Below are 15,624 nucleotides of genomic sequence, written 5' to 3'. Positions count from 1 at the left end.
AAGCGCATGAAGAAACTCCATACTGATGGACTTTTGGAACCACTTGATTATGAATCACTTGGTACTTGCGAACCGTGCCTCATGGGCAAGATGACTAAAAACACCGTTCTCCGGTACTATGGAGAGAGCAACAGATTTATTGGAAATCATACATACATATGTATGTGGTCCGATGAATATTGAGGCTCGTGGTGGATATCGTTATTTTCTCACCTTCACAGATGACTTAAGCAGATATGGGTATATCTACTTAATGAAACACAAGTCTGAAACATTTGAAAAGTTCAAAGAATTTCAGAGTGAACTAGAAAATCATCGTAACAAGAAAATAAAATTCCTACGATCTGATCCTGGAGGAGAATATTTGAGTTACGAGTTTGGTGTACATTTGAAAAATTGTGGAATAGTTTCGCAACTCACGCCACCCGGAACACCACAGCGTAATGGTGTGTCCGAACGTCATAATCGTACTTTACTAGATATGGTGCGATCTATGATGTCTCTTACTGATTTACCGCTATCGTTTTGGGGATACTCTCTAGAGACGGCCGCATTCACGTTAAATAGGGCACCATCAAAATCCGTTGAGACGACGCCTTATGAACTGTGGTTTGGCAAGAAAACAAAGTTGTCGTTTCTGAAAGTTTGGGGCTGCGATGCTTATGTGAAAAAGCTTCAACCTGATAAGCTCAAACCCAAATCAGAGAAATGTGTCTTCATAGGATATCCAAAGGAAACTATTGGATACACCTTCTATCACAGATCCGAAGGCAAGACTTTTGTTGCTAAGTTCGGAAACTTTCTAGAGAAGGAGTTTCTCTCGAAAGAAGTGAGTGGGAGGAAAGTAGAACTTGACGAGGTAACTATACCTGCTCCCTTATTGGAAAGTAGTGCATCACAAAAAACTGTTTCTGTGACACCTACACCAGTTAGTGAGGAAGCTAATGATGATGATCATGAAACTTCAGAACAAGATACTACTGAACCTCGTAGATCAACCAGAGTAAGATCCACGCCAGAGTGGTACGGTAATCCTGTTCTGCAAGTCATGCTACTAGATCATGATGAACCTACGAACTATGAAGAAGCGATGGTGAGCCCAGATTCTGCGAAATGGCTTGAAGCCATGAAATCTGAGATGGGATCCATGTATGAGAACAAAGTGTGGACTTTGGTTGACTTGCCCGATGATCGGCAAGCAATTGAGAAAAAATGGATCTTCAAGAAGAAGACTGACGCTGACGGTAATATTACTGTCTACAAAGCTCGACTTGTCGCAAAAGGTTTTCGGCAAGTTCAAGGTATTGACTACGATGAGACCTTCTCACCCGTAGCGATGCTTAAGTCTGTCCGAATCATGTTAGCAATTGCCGCATTTTATGATTATGAAATTTGGCAGATGGATGTCAAAACTGCATTCCTGAATGGATTTCTGGAAGAAGAGTTGTATATGATGCAACCAGAAGGTTTTGTCGATCCAAAGGGAGATAACAAAGTGTGCAAGCTCCAGCGATCCATTTATGGACTGGTGCAAGCCTCTCGGAGTTGGAATAAACGCTTTGATAGTGTGATCAAAGCATTTGGTTTTATACAGACTTTTGGAGAAGCCTGTATTTACAAGAAAGTGAGTGGGAGCTCTATAGCATTTCTGATATTATATGTAGATGACATATTACTAATTGGAAATAATATAGAATTTCTGGATAGCATAAAGGGATACTTGAATAAGAGTTTTTCAATGAAAGACCTCGGTGAAGCTGCTTACATATTAGGCATTAAGATCTATAGAGATAGATCAAGACGCTTAATTGGACTTTCACAAAGCACATACCTTGACAAAGTTTTGAAGAAGTTCAAAATGGATCAAGCAAAGAAAGGGTTCTTGCCACTTGCACTAGACTCAATGCCCGACCACTGCAGAAGATAGAGAGAAGATGAAAGATGTTCCCTATGCTTCAGCCATAGGCTCTATCATGTATGCAATGCTGTGTACCAGACCTGATGTGTGCCTTACTATAAGTTTAGCAGGGAGGTACCAAAGTAATCCAGGAATGGATCACTGGACAGCAGTCAAGAACATCCTGAAATACCTGAAAAGGACTAAGGATATGTTTCTCGTATATGGAGGTGACAAAGAGCTCATCGTAAACGGTTACGTTGATGCAAGCTTTGACACTGATCCGGACGATTCTAAATCGCAAACCGGATACGTGTTTACATTAAACGGTGGAGCTTTCAGTTGGTGCAGTTCCAAACAAAGCGTCGTGGCGGGATCTACATGTGAAGTGGAGTACATAGCTGCTTCGGAAGCAGCGAACGAAGGAGTCTGGATGAAGGAGTTCATATCCGATCTAGGTGTCATACCTAGTGCATCGGGTCCAATGAAAATCTTTTGTGACAATACTGGTGCAATTGCCTTGGCAAAGGAATCCAGATTTCACAAGAGAACCAAGCACATCAAGAGACGCTTCAATTTCATCCGGGATCTAGTCCAGGTGGGAGACATAGATATTTACAAGATACATACGGATCTGAATGTTGAAGACCCATTGACTAAGCCTCTTCCACGAGCAAAACATGATCAGCACCAAGGCTCCATGGGTGTTAAAATCATTACTGTGTAATCTAGATTATTGACTCTAGTGCAAGTGGGAGACTGAAGGAAATATTCCCTAGAGGCAATAATAAAGTTATTATTTATTTCCTTATATCATGATAAATGTTTATTATTCATCCTAGAATTGTATTAACCGGAAACATAATACATGTGTGAATACATAGACAAACAGAGTGTCACTAGTATGCCTCTACTTGACTAGCTCGTTAATCAAAGATGGTTATGTTTCCTAACCATGAACAAGGAGTTGTTATTTGATTAACGGGATCACATCATTAAGTGAATGATCTGATTGACATGACCCATTCCATTAGCTTATCACCCGATCGTTTAGTATGTTGCTATTGCTTTCTTCATGACTTATACATGTTCCTATGACTATGAGATTATGCAACTCCCGTTTACCAGAGGAACACTTTGTGTGCTACCAAACGTCACAACGTAACTGGGTGATTATAAAGGAGCTCTACAGGTGTCTCCAAAGGTACATGTTGGGTTGGCGTATTTCGAGATTAGGATTTGTCACTCCGATTGTCGGAGAGGTATCTCTGGGCCCTCTCGGTAATGCACATCACTTAAGCCTTGCAAGCATTGCAACTAATGAGTTAGTTGTGGGATGATGTATTACAGAACGAGTAAAGAGACTTGCCGGTAACGAGATTGAACTAGGTATTGAGATACCGACGATCGAATCTCGGGCAAGTAACATACCGATGACAAAGGGAACAACGTATGTTGTTATGCGGTCTGACCGATAAAGATCTTCGTAGAATATGTAGGAGCCAATATGAGCATCCAGGTTCCGCTATTGGTTATTGACCGGAGACATGTCTCGGTTATGTCTACATTGTTCTCGAACCCGTAGGGTCCGCACGCTTAAGGTTACGATGACAGTTATATTATGAGTTTATGCATTTTGATGTACCGAAGGTTTTTCGGAGTCCCGGATGTGATCACAGACATGACGAGGAGTCTCGAAATGGTCGAGACATAAAGATTGATATATTGGAAGCCTATGTTTGGATATCGGAAGTGTTCCGGGTGAAATCGGGATTTTACCGGAGTACCGGGAGGTTACCGGAACCCCCCGGGAGCTATATGGGCCTTAGTGGGCCTTAGTGGAAGAAGAGGAGAGGCAGCCAGTGCTGGGCCGCGCGCCCCTCCCCCCTAGTCCGAATAGGACAAGGAGAGAGGGGGCCGGCGCCCCCCTCCTTTCTCTCTCTCTCTCTCTCTCTTTTCCACCTCGCGAATCCTATTCCAACTAGGATTGGGGGAGAAGTCCTACTCCCGGAGGGAGTAGGACTCCTCCTGGCGCGCCCTATGATGGCCGGCCGGCCTCCCCCTCTTGAACCTTTATATACGGAGGCAGGGGCACCCCAGAGAGACACAAGTTGATCCACGTGATCATATTCTTAGCCGTGTGCGGCGCCCCCTTCCACCATAGTCCTCGATAATATTGTAGCGGTGCTTAGGCAAAGCCCTGCGACAGTAGTGCACGTCACCACGCCGTCGTGCTGACGGAACTCTGCCCCGACACTTTGCTGGATCGGAGTCCGGGGATCGTCATCGAGCTGAACGTGTGCTAGAACTCGGAGGTGTCGTAGTTTCGGTGCTTGATCGGTCGGGCCGTGGAGACGTACGACTACATCAACCAAACGCTTCCATTGTCGATCTACTAGGGTACGTAGATCATACTCTCCCCTCTCGTTGCTATGCATCACATGATCTTGCGTGTGCGTAGGAAATTTTTTGAAATTACTACGTTCCCCAACACATCATGTGTGAAGTATTCTTCTGGTAATATTGGTGGTGAATCAGCATTTTTGCAAAATGTGAAGGTGGCCTAAAATGGCTAAAACAGAAAAGATAAAAAAAGAAAGAAAAAGGAAAAGGGAAAAGGAAAAGAAAGAGAGAGGGAAGTGCCCCCTCCCTGGACCGAACCCCCCTGGGCCGGCCCAACCCCCCCCCCCCCCACCCCCATCCTAGGCGGCCCACCTCCCCCGGTCGCTCTCTTCCCCCCCCCTTCCTGTTCCCCGACCCGAGTCGCTACAGGCGCCGTCCTCGCCGGACCCGCCTCGCCGGCGACGCCCGGGCGAGGGGATAAGGCCTACGCCTCCTCGCCTCCGCGATTCCCGCCTCCACTTGCACCACCCACTCCCCTCTCCCACTCTGTCTGATCCTTCTCTCCTCTCTCCCTCCAGATCCGCGGCCCGAGCGTAGTCGCCGCCGCCCTCCGTCGTTCTCGCGGCCCCGCGCCCGCTGACCCTGTCGGTGAGCTCCGTCGGGGTCGACTACGTCGACTGGTGGCCTCAGCTGGAGCTGGGAGGCACCGCAGCCGCCGTTCGTCCTCGTCCCCATCTCCGGCCACCGTGACGTCGCCGTTGCTCCACCAACACCCCCGCTGCTCCTAAGCCGTCAAGGGCCGTCGTGCGTGCCGCTAGGTGAGCTCCTCCACCTCCTGCTCCCCTCCTTTCAGCCTGCGAACGCGCCGTAGCCACTGCTCCGCTAGCACCCGCACGCATCGCCGCCGACGGGCTCGCCGTCGTGGCCTTCGCCACTGTAACGCGTGGTTGAGCCTCGCATCAGGCTCTGGGAGCTCGTGCAAGTCCAACGCCACCACTAGCGCGCCTCCCCGTTCCTTCTAGCGCCGTTTCCACGCACGCTCGAAAGCCACCGCCGCCAAGCTCGACGCCGGTGATGTTTCCGGCCTCCCCGGCGTAGTCTAGCACCACCACTCGACGCGGCTCCCTCCTAGCTTTCGAACGCAAGTAGTGGCACGCAAAATGGTGACCCGTAGGCATTTTCCGACCTCATCGGTGTTTGGCCGCCATACACGAGCTCGCCGGAGCTACTCCGGCAGCTCCGCTGAGCTGGCGCCGTGTGGGCCACCCCCGGGCCACCACCTAGGTCACTGACCCGTGGCCCCCAATGGACCCGCTGACCCCCTGTTGACTGGTTTGACCAATCAACCGTGCTGACTGGGCAGCCCCAACCTCTGACATGTGGGCCCCCTCTGTTATTTAGTCTAATAACATTTTATAAATAAAAGTAATTAGTTTAACCTAAAACACTCACTGACACCTGGGGCCCACACCCCTAATTGATCATGCTAGATTATTTAATCCACTGTTAAGCCAACAGAGGCTGACATGTGGGTCCCAGTGGCCCCACTGGACAGTTTGACCTGGTCAGCCGTTCCGTTGACTGCTGATGTCATCAACACGTCATGCTGATGTCATTTTATCTTTTTTGTTAATAAATAAATCCAGAATATGGTTTAATCTTTGAAAAATCATAGAAAATAAACCGTAACTCCGATGGAAATGTTTTCTACATGAAAGTTGCTCAGAAAAATCCAACGAATCCGAATATGCGGTCCGTTCATCTGTCACATGCCCCTAGCATGCTGAACATGGAACATTCCCCCTCTGGTCATCTGTCTGACACAGGTCCGGAACCGGGAATACATTCCCGGTTGAATTCCCCCTTCACCTTTTTCGTGTAGCCTTACGTTAGGTCACACCTGACACAGCATATTGCCACGTTATGCTTTGTGATGCTATGTTTGCTTTATATTTACTGTTTCTTCCCCCTCTTCTCTCCGGTAGACCCCGAGACCGATACTGCCACTGTGATCAACTACGTCACCGACGACCCCTCCTTCTTGTCTGAGCAACCAGGCATGCAAACCCCCCTTGAGCATTCCGATATCGCCTATTTCTTTCCCTCTCATGCTTGCATTAGAACTGCTACTACTTTCTGTATGATCCTACTCCGATGCATAGCCTGTTGTTGTTACCTGCTTTTATACCTTACGTGTTTATCCTAAACTGCTTAGTATAGGTTGGTTAGTGATCCATCAGTGACCCCCACCTTGTCTTTGTTGCCCCTGCTTCATCATTGAAGACCCAATCAACGGGATCGAAGACCAGGCCCTGGCACCGCACATCACTTTCCCCTTAGTTGTTCGACACTACTGGGTTACTATCGAGTACCGAGGGTGAGACCTCTACAGCACTTCTGATGTTAACCCTGTAGTGTAGTCATTCGGTCGTGGTCATCGAGGGTGATTTCCTCCTTAACCACTTCGGAAACGACTCTGTCGTGCAACCCCTCAAGTGTGAACCTCGGGGGTGATTCCTCTTATGTTCACCTTGATGATTACATCTAGTGGAATTCATTGGGGGTGATTCCTCGGGTTTTCCCCTTGGTGTTAGACACACAGTTACTATGGTTACTATGACTTTGCACTGAGCCATGTTATTAAAGACGGGTCGGCCCTGAGCGGTACTCGCGCGAGCTTAATTGCGAGTGATGTGGAGTCGGGTTGACCTGGAAGGTGCCCGCGAGATACTGGCGTGGCCGGGCATTCTTAGCCCTTGCCGCAAGTACTCGAGACGGGGCAATGGGGTCACATCTTTCGTGAGTCTCTGCTTGTTACCGCGCGTTCCCAATCCACTACGATTTGGATATTTGATCCGAGGGGCCTCTCGCCTGATAGCACTAACCATCACGTGGGCATAGTATGGGTGTTCTACGTCGTATGCATCAGCCGAAGCTTAATAGACGTCAGCGACTGAGCGGCGCGCGCCAGGTTGGACTGCGTAAGCACCTGCCTTGTTGAAGGAGGTAGCTAGGTCTGCTCACCGGCCGCCCACACAATGTGCAGGAGTTCCCGGGGAGATGGCCCATGACCCCTGGGGGCATAGGTTTAGTCCGGCATGCTGACCTCTCTATTAAGCGTAGGTCGGGTTGCGGCATATTGTTTGGCCGAGGCCGGGCATGACCCAGGAAAGTGTGTCCCGCTGGAGTTAATCGAGCGTGGTGGGTAAGTTGGTGCACCCCTGCAGGGAAGAAAACATCTATCGATAGCCTGTCCTACGGTAACGGACACTTGGAGTTGAATCCCGATCGATACAACTAGAACTGGATACTTGAGATGAGACCTGGAGATGAGACTTGGATATGAGATGATAACTGGATAGTATGGCTCTGGGATTGCTTTCTCGCAGGGAGTCAAGAAAGGATCTCTGGCCGAGGTTAATAACATTACTGCTACTTTACTTCATGCTACTCTACTCCCTCCTGTTGCTGCAAGATGGTGGTTTCCAGAAGATGCTAGTCTTCAATAGGCTAGGCTTTCCCCTTCCCTTCTGGCATTCTGCAGTTTAGTCCACAGATACAACCCATTCCTTTGATATAGATGCATACTTAGTTTAGATCTGATGTAAGTCTTGCAAGTACTTTGGATGAGTACTCACAGTTCCTTTGCTACTCCTTTTTCCCCATACCCGATTGTTGCGACCAGATGACGGATCCCAGGAGCCAGACGACGCCACTGATGACTACTACTACCCGGATAATGCTTACTACTACGTGAAGACCGCAGACGACTAGGAGTAGTTAGGAGGCTCCCAGGCAGAAGGCCTTGCCTTTTTGATCGTTGTTGCTTTTGTGCTAGCCTTCTTAAGGCAAACTTGTCTAACTCGTGTCTGTTCTCAGATATTGTTGCTTCCGCTGACTCTTGTGTATTCGAGCCCTCGAGGCCGCTGGCTTGTAATATAAAGCATGTACTATTTTAATTTGTGTCTAGAGTTGTGTTGTGATATCTTCCTGTGAGTCCTTGATCTTGATCGTACACATTTGCGTGTATGATTAGTGTACGATTGAATCGAGGGCGTCACAGAAAGGGGGGCCTCCCCCCTTCTCCTAGTCCTAATCGGCCTCCTGCTCAAGGGGGGTGCACCAACCCCTTGTGGGCTGGTGTGCTTCCCTCTTATGGCCCATAAGGCCCATAACTTCTCCCGGGGGGTTCCGGTAACCTCCTGGTACTTCGGGAAAATGCCCGAACCACTTGGAACCATTTCGATGTCCAAATGCAACCTTCCAATATATGAATCTTTACCTCTCGACCATTTCGAGAATCCTCGTCATGTCTGTGATCACATCTGGGACTCCGAACAAGCTTCGGTCATCAAACCACATAACTCATAATACAAATCGTCATCGAACGTTAAGCATGCGGACCCTACGGGTTCGATAACTATGTAGACATGACCGAGTCACATCTCCGGTCAATAACCAATAGCAGAACCTAGATGCTCATATTGGCTCCTACATATTCTACGGAGAACTTTATCGGTCAAACCGCATAACAACATACGTTGTTCCCTTTGTCATCGGTATGTTACTTGCCCGAGATTCGATCTTCGGTATCATCATACCTAGTTCAATCTCGTTACTGGCAAGTCTCTTTACTCGTTCCTTAATGCATCATCCCGTGACTAACTCATTAGTCACATTGCTTGCAAGGCTTATAGTGATGTGCATTACCGAGAGGGCCCAGAGATACCTCTCCGACATTTGGAGTGACAACTCCTAATCTCGATCTATGCCAACTCAACAAACACCATGGGAGACACCTGTAGAGCATCTTTATAATCACCCAGTTACGTTGTGATGTTTGATAGCACACTAAGTGTTCCTCCGGTATTCGGGAGTTGCATAATCTCATAGTCATAGAAACATGTATAAGTTATGAAGAAAGAAATAACAATAAACTAAACGATCATAGTGCTAAGCTAACGGATGGGTCTTGTCCATCACATCATTATCTAATGATGTGATCCCGTTCATCAAATGACAACACATGTCCATGGTCAGGAAACATTAACCATCTTTGATTAACAAGCTAGTCAAGTAGAGGCATACTAGGGACGCTCTGTTTTGTCTATGTATTCACACATGTACTAAGTTTCTGGTTAATACAATTCTAGCATGAATAATAAACATTTATCATGATATAAAAAAATAACAACTTTATTATTGCCTCTATGGCATATTTCCTTCACGGGCTGCCCCTTCACCCTTGTCTTCGGCAATCATAATGTGTAAAATGACACAACATGTCATCAGCTGCCACAAAGTCTTTGATTCCCACATCATTGCAGCTCCATGAAAAATTCCCCGACGAGCTTGGAGCACTTCGAATGCCCTCTCCATATCCTTCCTACGTGTTTCTTGCATTGTTGCAAACTGGATTTGTTTGATTCCATGGGGATTTGATATGATCTTCCCAAACGTCGTCCACTGAGGATAGATACCATTTGCAAGGTAGTACCCCATGTTGTAGGCATGTCCATTGACAGTGTAGTTGCACGGCGGTGCTTCCCTATTGCAAAGTCTCCCGAACATGAGAGATCACCGGAGCACATGTGAAGTCTATAAGTCCGTAAGTCGTTTGATGCCACTGCTGTGAGTATGATGGTGGCCTCTTTGGTGTGACGTTGCTACGTACCGCACAAATCTTTGAGGCAGTTCTTCCACTTGCCAATTCATGCAATCAATTAAACTGGGCATACCTGAAAAGCCTCTTGCTGCTCCAATAGCCATCAAATTTTCTGTTTGAAAATTTGGTTATCTCATCTACTCTGTTTCAAACACCTGCATCACATCGCGGGCAAATTTCACAGTTATCTTTAGGCATGTGCTCTTCCCCATCCGGACCAGCCCACCAACGGCATCGGCGACGGTACCTAGTGCAAGCATTCTCGTAGCAGTCATGCATTTCTGCTTAACAGAGAATGAGAGTTGTCCACAACAATCCCTAGTGAGCTTGAAGTAGGGAGCATGTGCCTCCACTCCCTCCACCACGCACAAGAACAAGGGTTTGCGCATATCGAAGCGTCGACGAATGTATCAAGGAATGTTGGTTTGGAATCGATGTAGTACTTGTAGAGTAGCCATGCTCCAGTGACCCTATCCCGGTTTGAAACTCCTCCCTTTGACCGAACCCTTGAAGTTCGAGATGTGTTCCACCTCCCTGTCCATTTCCTCCTGGATGCTCATGATCATCAGCATCTTGACATTTCCATCCAACTCTGATGAATCAAAGAACTCCATTGCACTAATTCATCAAGGTCCATACTCCTCATCTGATGAACCATCTGAATTCATTGTTTTCCCTACAAACGAATCAGACACAAAAAATTGCTCGACCAATTTGTCAAACACATAGAGGGCAAGGTGCAGTCCGAGAATAGCCGGATGTACTGCAGTGGCCTCCAGGTTGGCGATAGTGTCCGGAGCGGCGAGATGACCAGGGAGGAGTTTTGTGGCAGTGGTGACAGCCCGCACTGCAGATATCAAGCAAGGAGGGGGGCTCGCCCCCGCTCGAACTTGGCCCGGCGATACCCTCCGGCGAAGACAAGGGAGGAGGAAGGTGGGTAGAGGAGGGAGGCGACCGGTGCTAGGGCTTGGCCCAATTGCCGCCCACGTGAGCTACAGGGCCATGAGGAAAAGTCAAATGGAGAATTCAAGCACCTTGCATTGTACACAGCCTAAGAGCATCTCCAGCCGTTGGCCCCCCAAGAGATGCTAAAAATTGCCGCCTGGGGGCGTACCGGCGCTAAACCACGTGCTAGGGGCGTGATGCTCCCCAGTCGCCGCGCCCACGTTTTTTTGAAAAACAAAATCCGACCCCACATTCGCATAAACAAGGTGCAAATTTAACCAAACTTCGGTGAGTTCATAAAATATTTTACAAAAGAAGAAAAAAAACAATACTAGACAAGTCGTCGCCCTCGCCGCCCGCCGCCCTGAAGCTCTACATGCCGAGGAGTCTGTAGAACTGCGTGTAGTCGTCGTCGTCGTCGCCTCCTCCGCGGCCGCCGTCACTGCTGCTCCCCTACCCAGGGTCGCCGAGGCACGGCGGGTTGGACGGTCTGGGGGCGTCCTCGTCCTCGTCGCTGTCGAGGATCACCACACCGTTCTCGTCCTCGCGCCCATGCTGGCGGGCGGCTATCTCCTGCAGGGCTCGGCGCTGCCGGACCATCTCGCCGCGGAGGTAGTCGTCCCGCACCCACTTTAGGGCGGCCTCGTCAGAGAAGCCGGACCGCGCTATGGCCTCGTACTCCGCGGGGAGGCTGGACTCCACCTTCGGCCTGACGAGACGGGCAGAGGTGGGGGAGGACTCGGTGATGCGGACGCCGCAGCTGCGGGTGCGCCGGCTGATCGGCACGGCCTGGGGCTCCGGCTTGACGGGGAGGAAGGAGGGAGGGCCGGACGAGCGGACGGACGAGGAGGAGGACGCCGGGTCCATGCGTCTCGGCGTCCATGAGCTCCCACGCCGGCGGGAGAAGGTGGGGGGCGGGGTACTCCAGCCTCGGCGTGTTGCCGCCCTCGATGTACTCGAGGACGGCCTCCAGCGTGCGACCGGGCACGCCCCACCATCGACGGCGCCCGTCAGCGTTGAGCCTCCTAGAGGGGATGACGCCGTTGGTGGCCTCGAGCTGCTCGGCGTGGCGATGACGGAAGTACGGCTCCCACAGCGAGCTGTCGGGGGTGTACCTCGGCCCTTCTCTTGCCGCCTGCGACAGAGAGGCACGGATGCGGGCGATCTCCGCATGACACGCCGCCCCGGTGGGCGGCGGTGGCACCGGGACCCCGCCGGCGCTTATCCTCCACGCTCCGGGCACCCGCATGTCCGGCGGGACCGGATACTCGGCCTCATAGCGAAGCCGGGCTTCGTCCTCGTGAAGGTGGCGGCAGCCGAACCCGTTCGCCGTCGCGCCATCGCCTGGGTAGCGCTCGGCCATTGAGTGAACTGGAAACGGCGAGAAGAGAGGGAGGAACGGGGGCGTCGGCGGTGGAGAGCGAGGTCTGTGCGTGGCTCACCGATGCGGGAGGGGGCGACTTATATAGGCGGCGCCCGTGTGGCCGCCGTGTGTACGCGTGGCGGGCGAGGGACGCGCGTCGCCCCGCCTTCACTGCGCCGCCCGTGAGGCATCAATGGAGGCTGACCGGCGCGGCAGCACGCGCAACTTTGGCATTGATTCCCCCGCAGGAACCGAGACGATGAGGACGACGAAGCGACGAGAACAGCCGAGTCGCTGTCAAGAAGGGCCCGCCAATTTTCGCGCCAAAAACGATTCGATCGGCGCCCCCAAGCATCCTCCAGCGCATCGGGTTCGGCCTGTATCCGCCGGCACCAATTTCGGCCCGAGCCGGCAAAAAAAAGGCCTTTGAGGGCGTGATTGAATCGATTTTTCGGCGCCGGCGACTAAAAAGTCGTCTGGCGGGCCTTGTTGGGGCGCCGCTGGAGATGCTCCAAGTTGTTCGCTCTTTAGTGCAAGCCAACGGTTAGTTCATGTCTCATGGCGTCGGCTGTATCGTCGAGTACATTTGTATTTCTCGAAGAAGGAAAATTGGCATATACACGTGCCTTGAGCTCGCACTCGGACAGAGGCCGTCGACGAGCAGGAAAAGAAAAGGTAAATGGAAGTAACCGCCGGCCGGCCGTTCTATACTTTGGGCGCGGATGGAGTTGGCGTGGTTGGAGGTTTCAGGTCTTCGTACCTAGCAAAGTTGCAATTAATCAGACAGAGAGATGGATGGATCATACGCGTGAATTTGAATGCCATTGCCATGAGCTAGATGAGCAGGAAGACAGGGAGAAATTAGTACCTGGCGTATGGTGAAAGCGGGCGCCCTGGATCACCAGTGGCGGGGGCGGTGGGAGGAGCACCGTTGGGGTTGGAATCCAACAGCGGCGACGACGACTCGGCTGCAGCCTCGGCGGTCGTGCTAGTCGCTGCATCCGGAGAGGCGGCAGTGGGCGGCGGCGATGGAGAATCACCGGCATCCTGTTTCTTGCTGCTGCTCCTGCTGGGTGTCGGGGAAGACGGTGGCTTCAGCCCCTCGTACCTGCGACGCCGTCAGGAAATTAATGGATCCATCAGAGGCCGAATTCTTCACTCGGATGCCAAGGATGTAACATCAGTTGGTTCACTTACGCCGCGTAGGGTGAGAGCGGCCGCGGCTTTGCAGCAGCAGCGGGAGCGGCCGGAGGAGGTGGAGGAGGAGCCGGAGCAGCTGGTGCTGGTGCCGGTACAGGTGCAGGGGGCGACTCCTTCAGCGCCTGACCGGTGGTGCCGCTGCTAAAGCTGGGTGTTGGGGACGATGGCGGCTTCAACCCTTCGTACCTGCAATGCAACAAAATGTATGAGGAAATGATCGTCCATTACCACGAGTCCATCAGGATATCAGTTCCGCGGTTCACTTACGCCGCGTAGGGCGAGAGCGGCCGCTCTGCTTTTGCTGCTGCAGCTGGTGCTGGTTCAGCTGTCGGTGCCGGTGCTGGAGGTGCTGCAGCAGCTGCTGGTGCCGGTGCCGGTGCTGGAGGTGCTGCAACTGCTGGTGGTGCCGGTGCCGGTGCCGGTGCTGGAGGTGCTGCAACTGGTGCTGGTGCCGCCGCTGCTGCGGGAGGCGACTCCTTCGCCGGGGGCGGTGCCCTGCCGGGGTCGGAGGGGACTCTGGCGAGGAGGTCCTCCGTGGGCAGCAGCGGCGCGGTGGTCTCAGCCACTAGCTCCACCACCTTGCAGTACGCCGCCCTCCGGTTCTTGGCCACGCACGCGATAAGCTCCGCGACCTGCAGGTTGGACACCAGGCCGCCGACGTACGTGTCCCGCGGCGACACCACCAGGTTGTGCGTCTCCTTGTACGCGTCCGTCGGCCTCTCCATGCCCCCCGGCCGCACGATCGTGTACGGGACGCCGCTGGCCACCAGCGCCTCCTCCGCCATCTTCTTCCAGCACAGAACGCCCCAGAACAAGCTGCTCGATCGATCATGTCAAAACTCCATTAATCCTTGGCCAAAACGAAGTCTGGTTCGAAAGAAAGAAGTGGTGTTGATCTGTCGGCGTTTTTACTTGAGGAGGGCGGCCGGGAAGCCGAATCTGGTGGTGCCGAGGGAGGTGACGAGGACGAAGTGCTCGACGCCGGCCTTGGCCGCGGCGCGCACGAGGTTGGCGGTGGCCACGTAGTCGATGCGGTAGGGGCCCGTGACGTCGAGGATCTCCTTCTCGCTGGCGCCGATGGAGCACACCACGAGCGCCGCGTCGCCGATGGCCGCCTTGATGCCCGCCTCGCCCTGCTTCTCCAGGTCGCACTCGACCAGCTCCAGCCTCGAGGCCGGGGCGCTCCCTTCGCCGAGCTCCAGCCGCTCCACGCTCTGCACGAGGGGCGACGCCCTCTCCTTGCTCCGGACGGCCGCGCGGACGCGGAAGCCAAGCTTGATGAGCTCCCTACACGCGCATGGCATCATTTCCCAAATGCATTACACATGCAGCAGCGGACGGAACCGCAAACTGCCGGCGGCGATCGAGCAGAGTCGAAGAGCAGTACCTTACGGTTCGGGAGCCGACCTTCCCCGTGGCACCGGCAACGAAGACGAGGTCCTGCTCCTTCACCGGCGCCGTGGCGGCCGCGGCCATCGCGTAGACGCGGCCGGCGGGGAAGGAGCGAGCAGAGGAGGAGGGGCGAGCGAGCGATATAAGAGGAGCGCCATGGTGATACCCGCACCTGCGCGACCTGCGCGCAGACGCAGAGCACGCGAGCGGGCCGTTGCCGCCGGCGACGCGGCACCGGGGCAGCGGCGCCGACAGGGACACGGCGGCGGCCTTGGCCTCCATGTCGATCGAGCCGCTGTAGCTCTCCACCGCTCCAGTTACTCCCCGGACGTCACTCGGATTCCCCTGATCTCCGGCCCCCGCGGCGGCTGCTCGTGGCCTCGTATCGCGTCGAGGGGCGATGTGTGGTGTCCGACGTGGCGCGGCCGCGTGCTCCGGGCTGGGATAACGTGGGGCCCTCTCCTCATCCCCTCGTCCAGTGTCCATGCAAGGAGTGAAGAGAACCGAGGTGGCATATGGGGACATGGCCGGTCGTGCCGTGGATGGCGACGCGGGCGCTGGAAAGGGCGCGCGCGGGCGTCCGGCTTGGAGCACGACGCCGTGCGTGGTGACTGCGTCCGCGCGTGCTCCACCATTCCCTGTGCGTGGCGGAAGCTCGTGGCCGGGCTAATTTTTGGATGATTTTCTCCTCAGTTTGACTCTTTTGGGAGTGGCTACGGATCGGACGACTGAATTCCTAATTTGGGTCAGTTATTTCATTTTATTTCGGCGTGTCCAACAGAGCTAACTCAGCTCCACGGTGAGAAACCAAGGAAGAAA

General features: G+C 52.8%; 1 protein-coding gene across 1 annotated transcript; it reads right to left on the bottom strand.

Moving 5' to 3' along the window:
* Positions 1-12,782: 12,782 nt before the first annotated feature.
* Positions 12,783-15,179, bottom strand: TIC62 (NAD(P)-binding Rossmann-fold superfamily protein). Its single transcript, XM_048674843.2, has 6 exons — positions 14,801-15,179; positions 14,326-14,700; positions 13,681-14,229; positions 13,411-13,599; positions 13,082-13,321; positions 12,783-12,973 (listed from the first exon to the last, which is right to left on the bottom strand). Exons 1-6 carry the CDS (start codon positions 15,085-15,087, stop codon positions 12,919-12,921), a joined length of 1,695 nt encoding a protein of 564 aa, XP_048530800.2. The 5' UTR covers positions 15,088-15,179; the 3' UTR covers positions 12,783-12,918.
* Between the last annotated feature and the right edge of the window lie 445 nt (positions 15,180-15,624).

This window comes from Triticum urartu, chromosome 5A, assembly GCF_056163025.1.
Source record: "Triticum urartu cultivar PI428250 chromosome 5A, HENAU_Tu73, whole genome shotgun sequence".
Classification (NCBI taxonomy): Eukaryota; Viridiplantae; Streptophyta; class Magnoliopsida; order Poales; family Poaceae; genus Triticum; species Triticum urartu.
This window is presented reverse-complemented; position numbering and strand designations above follow the sequence as displayed.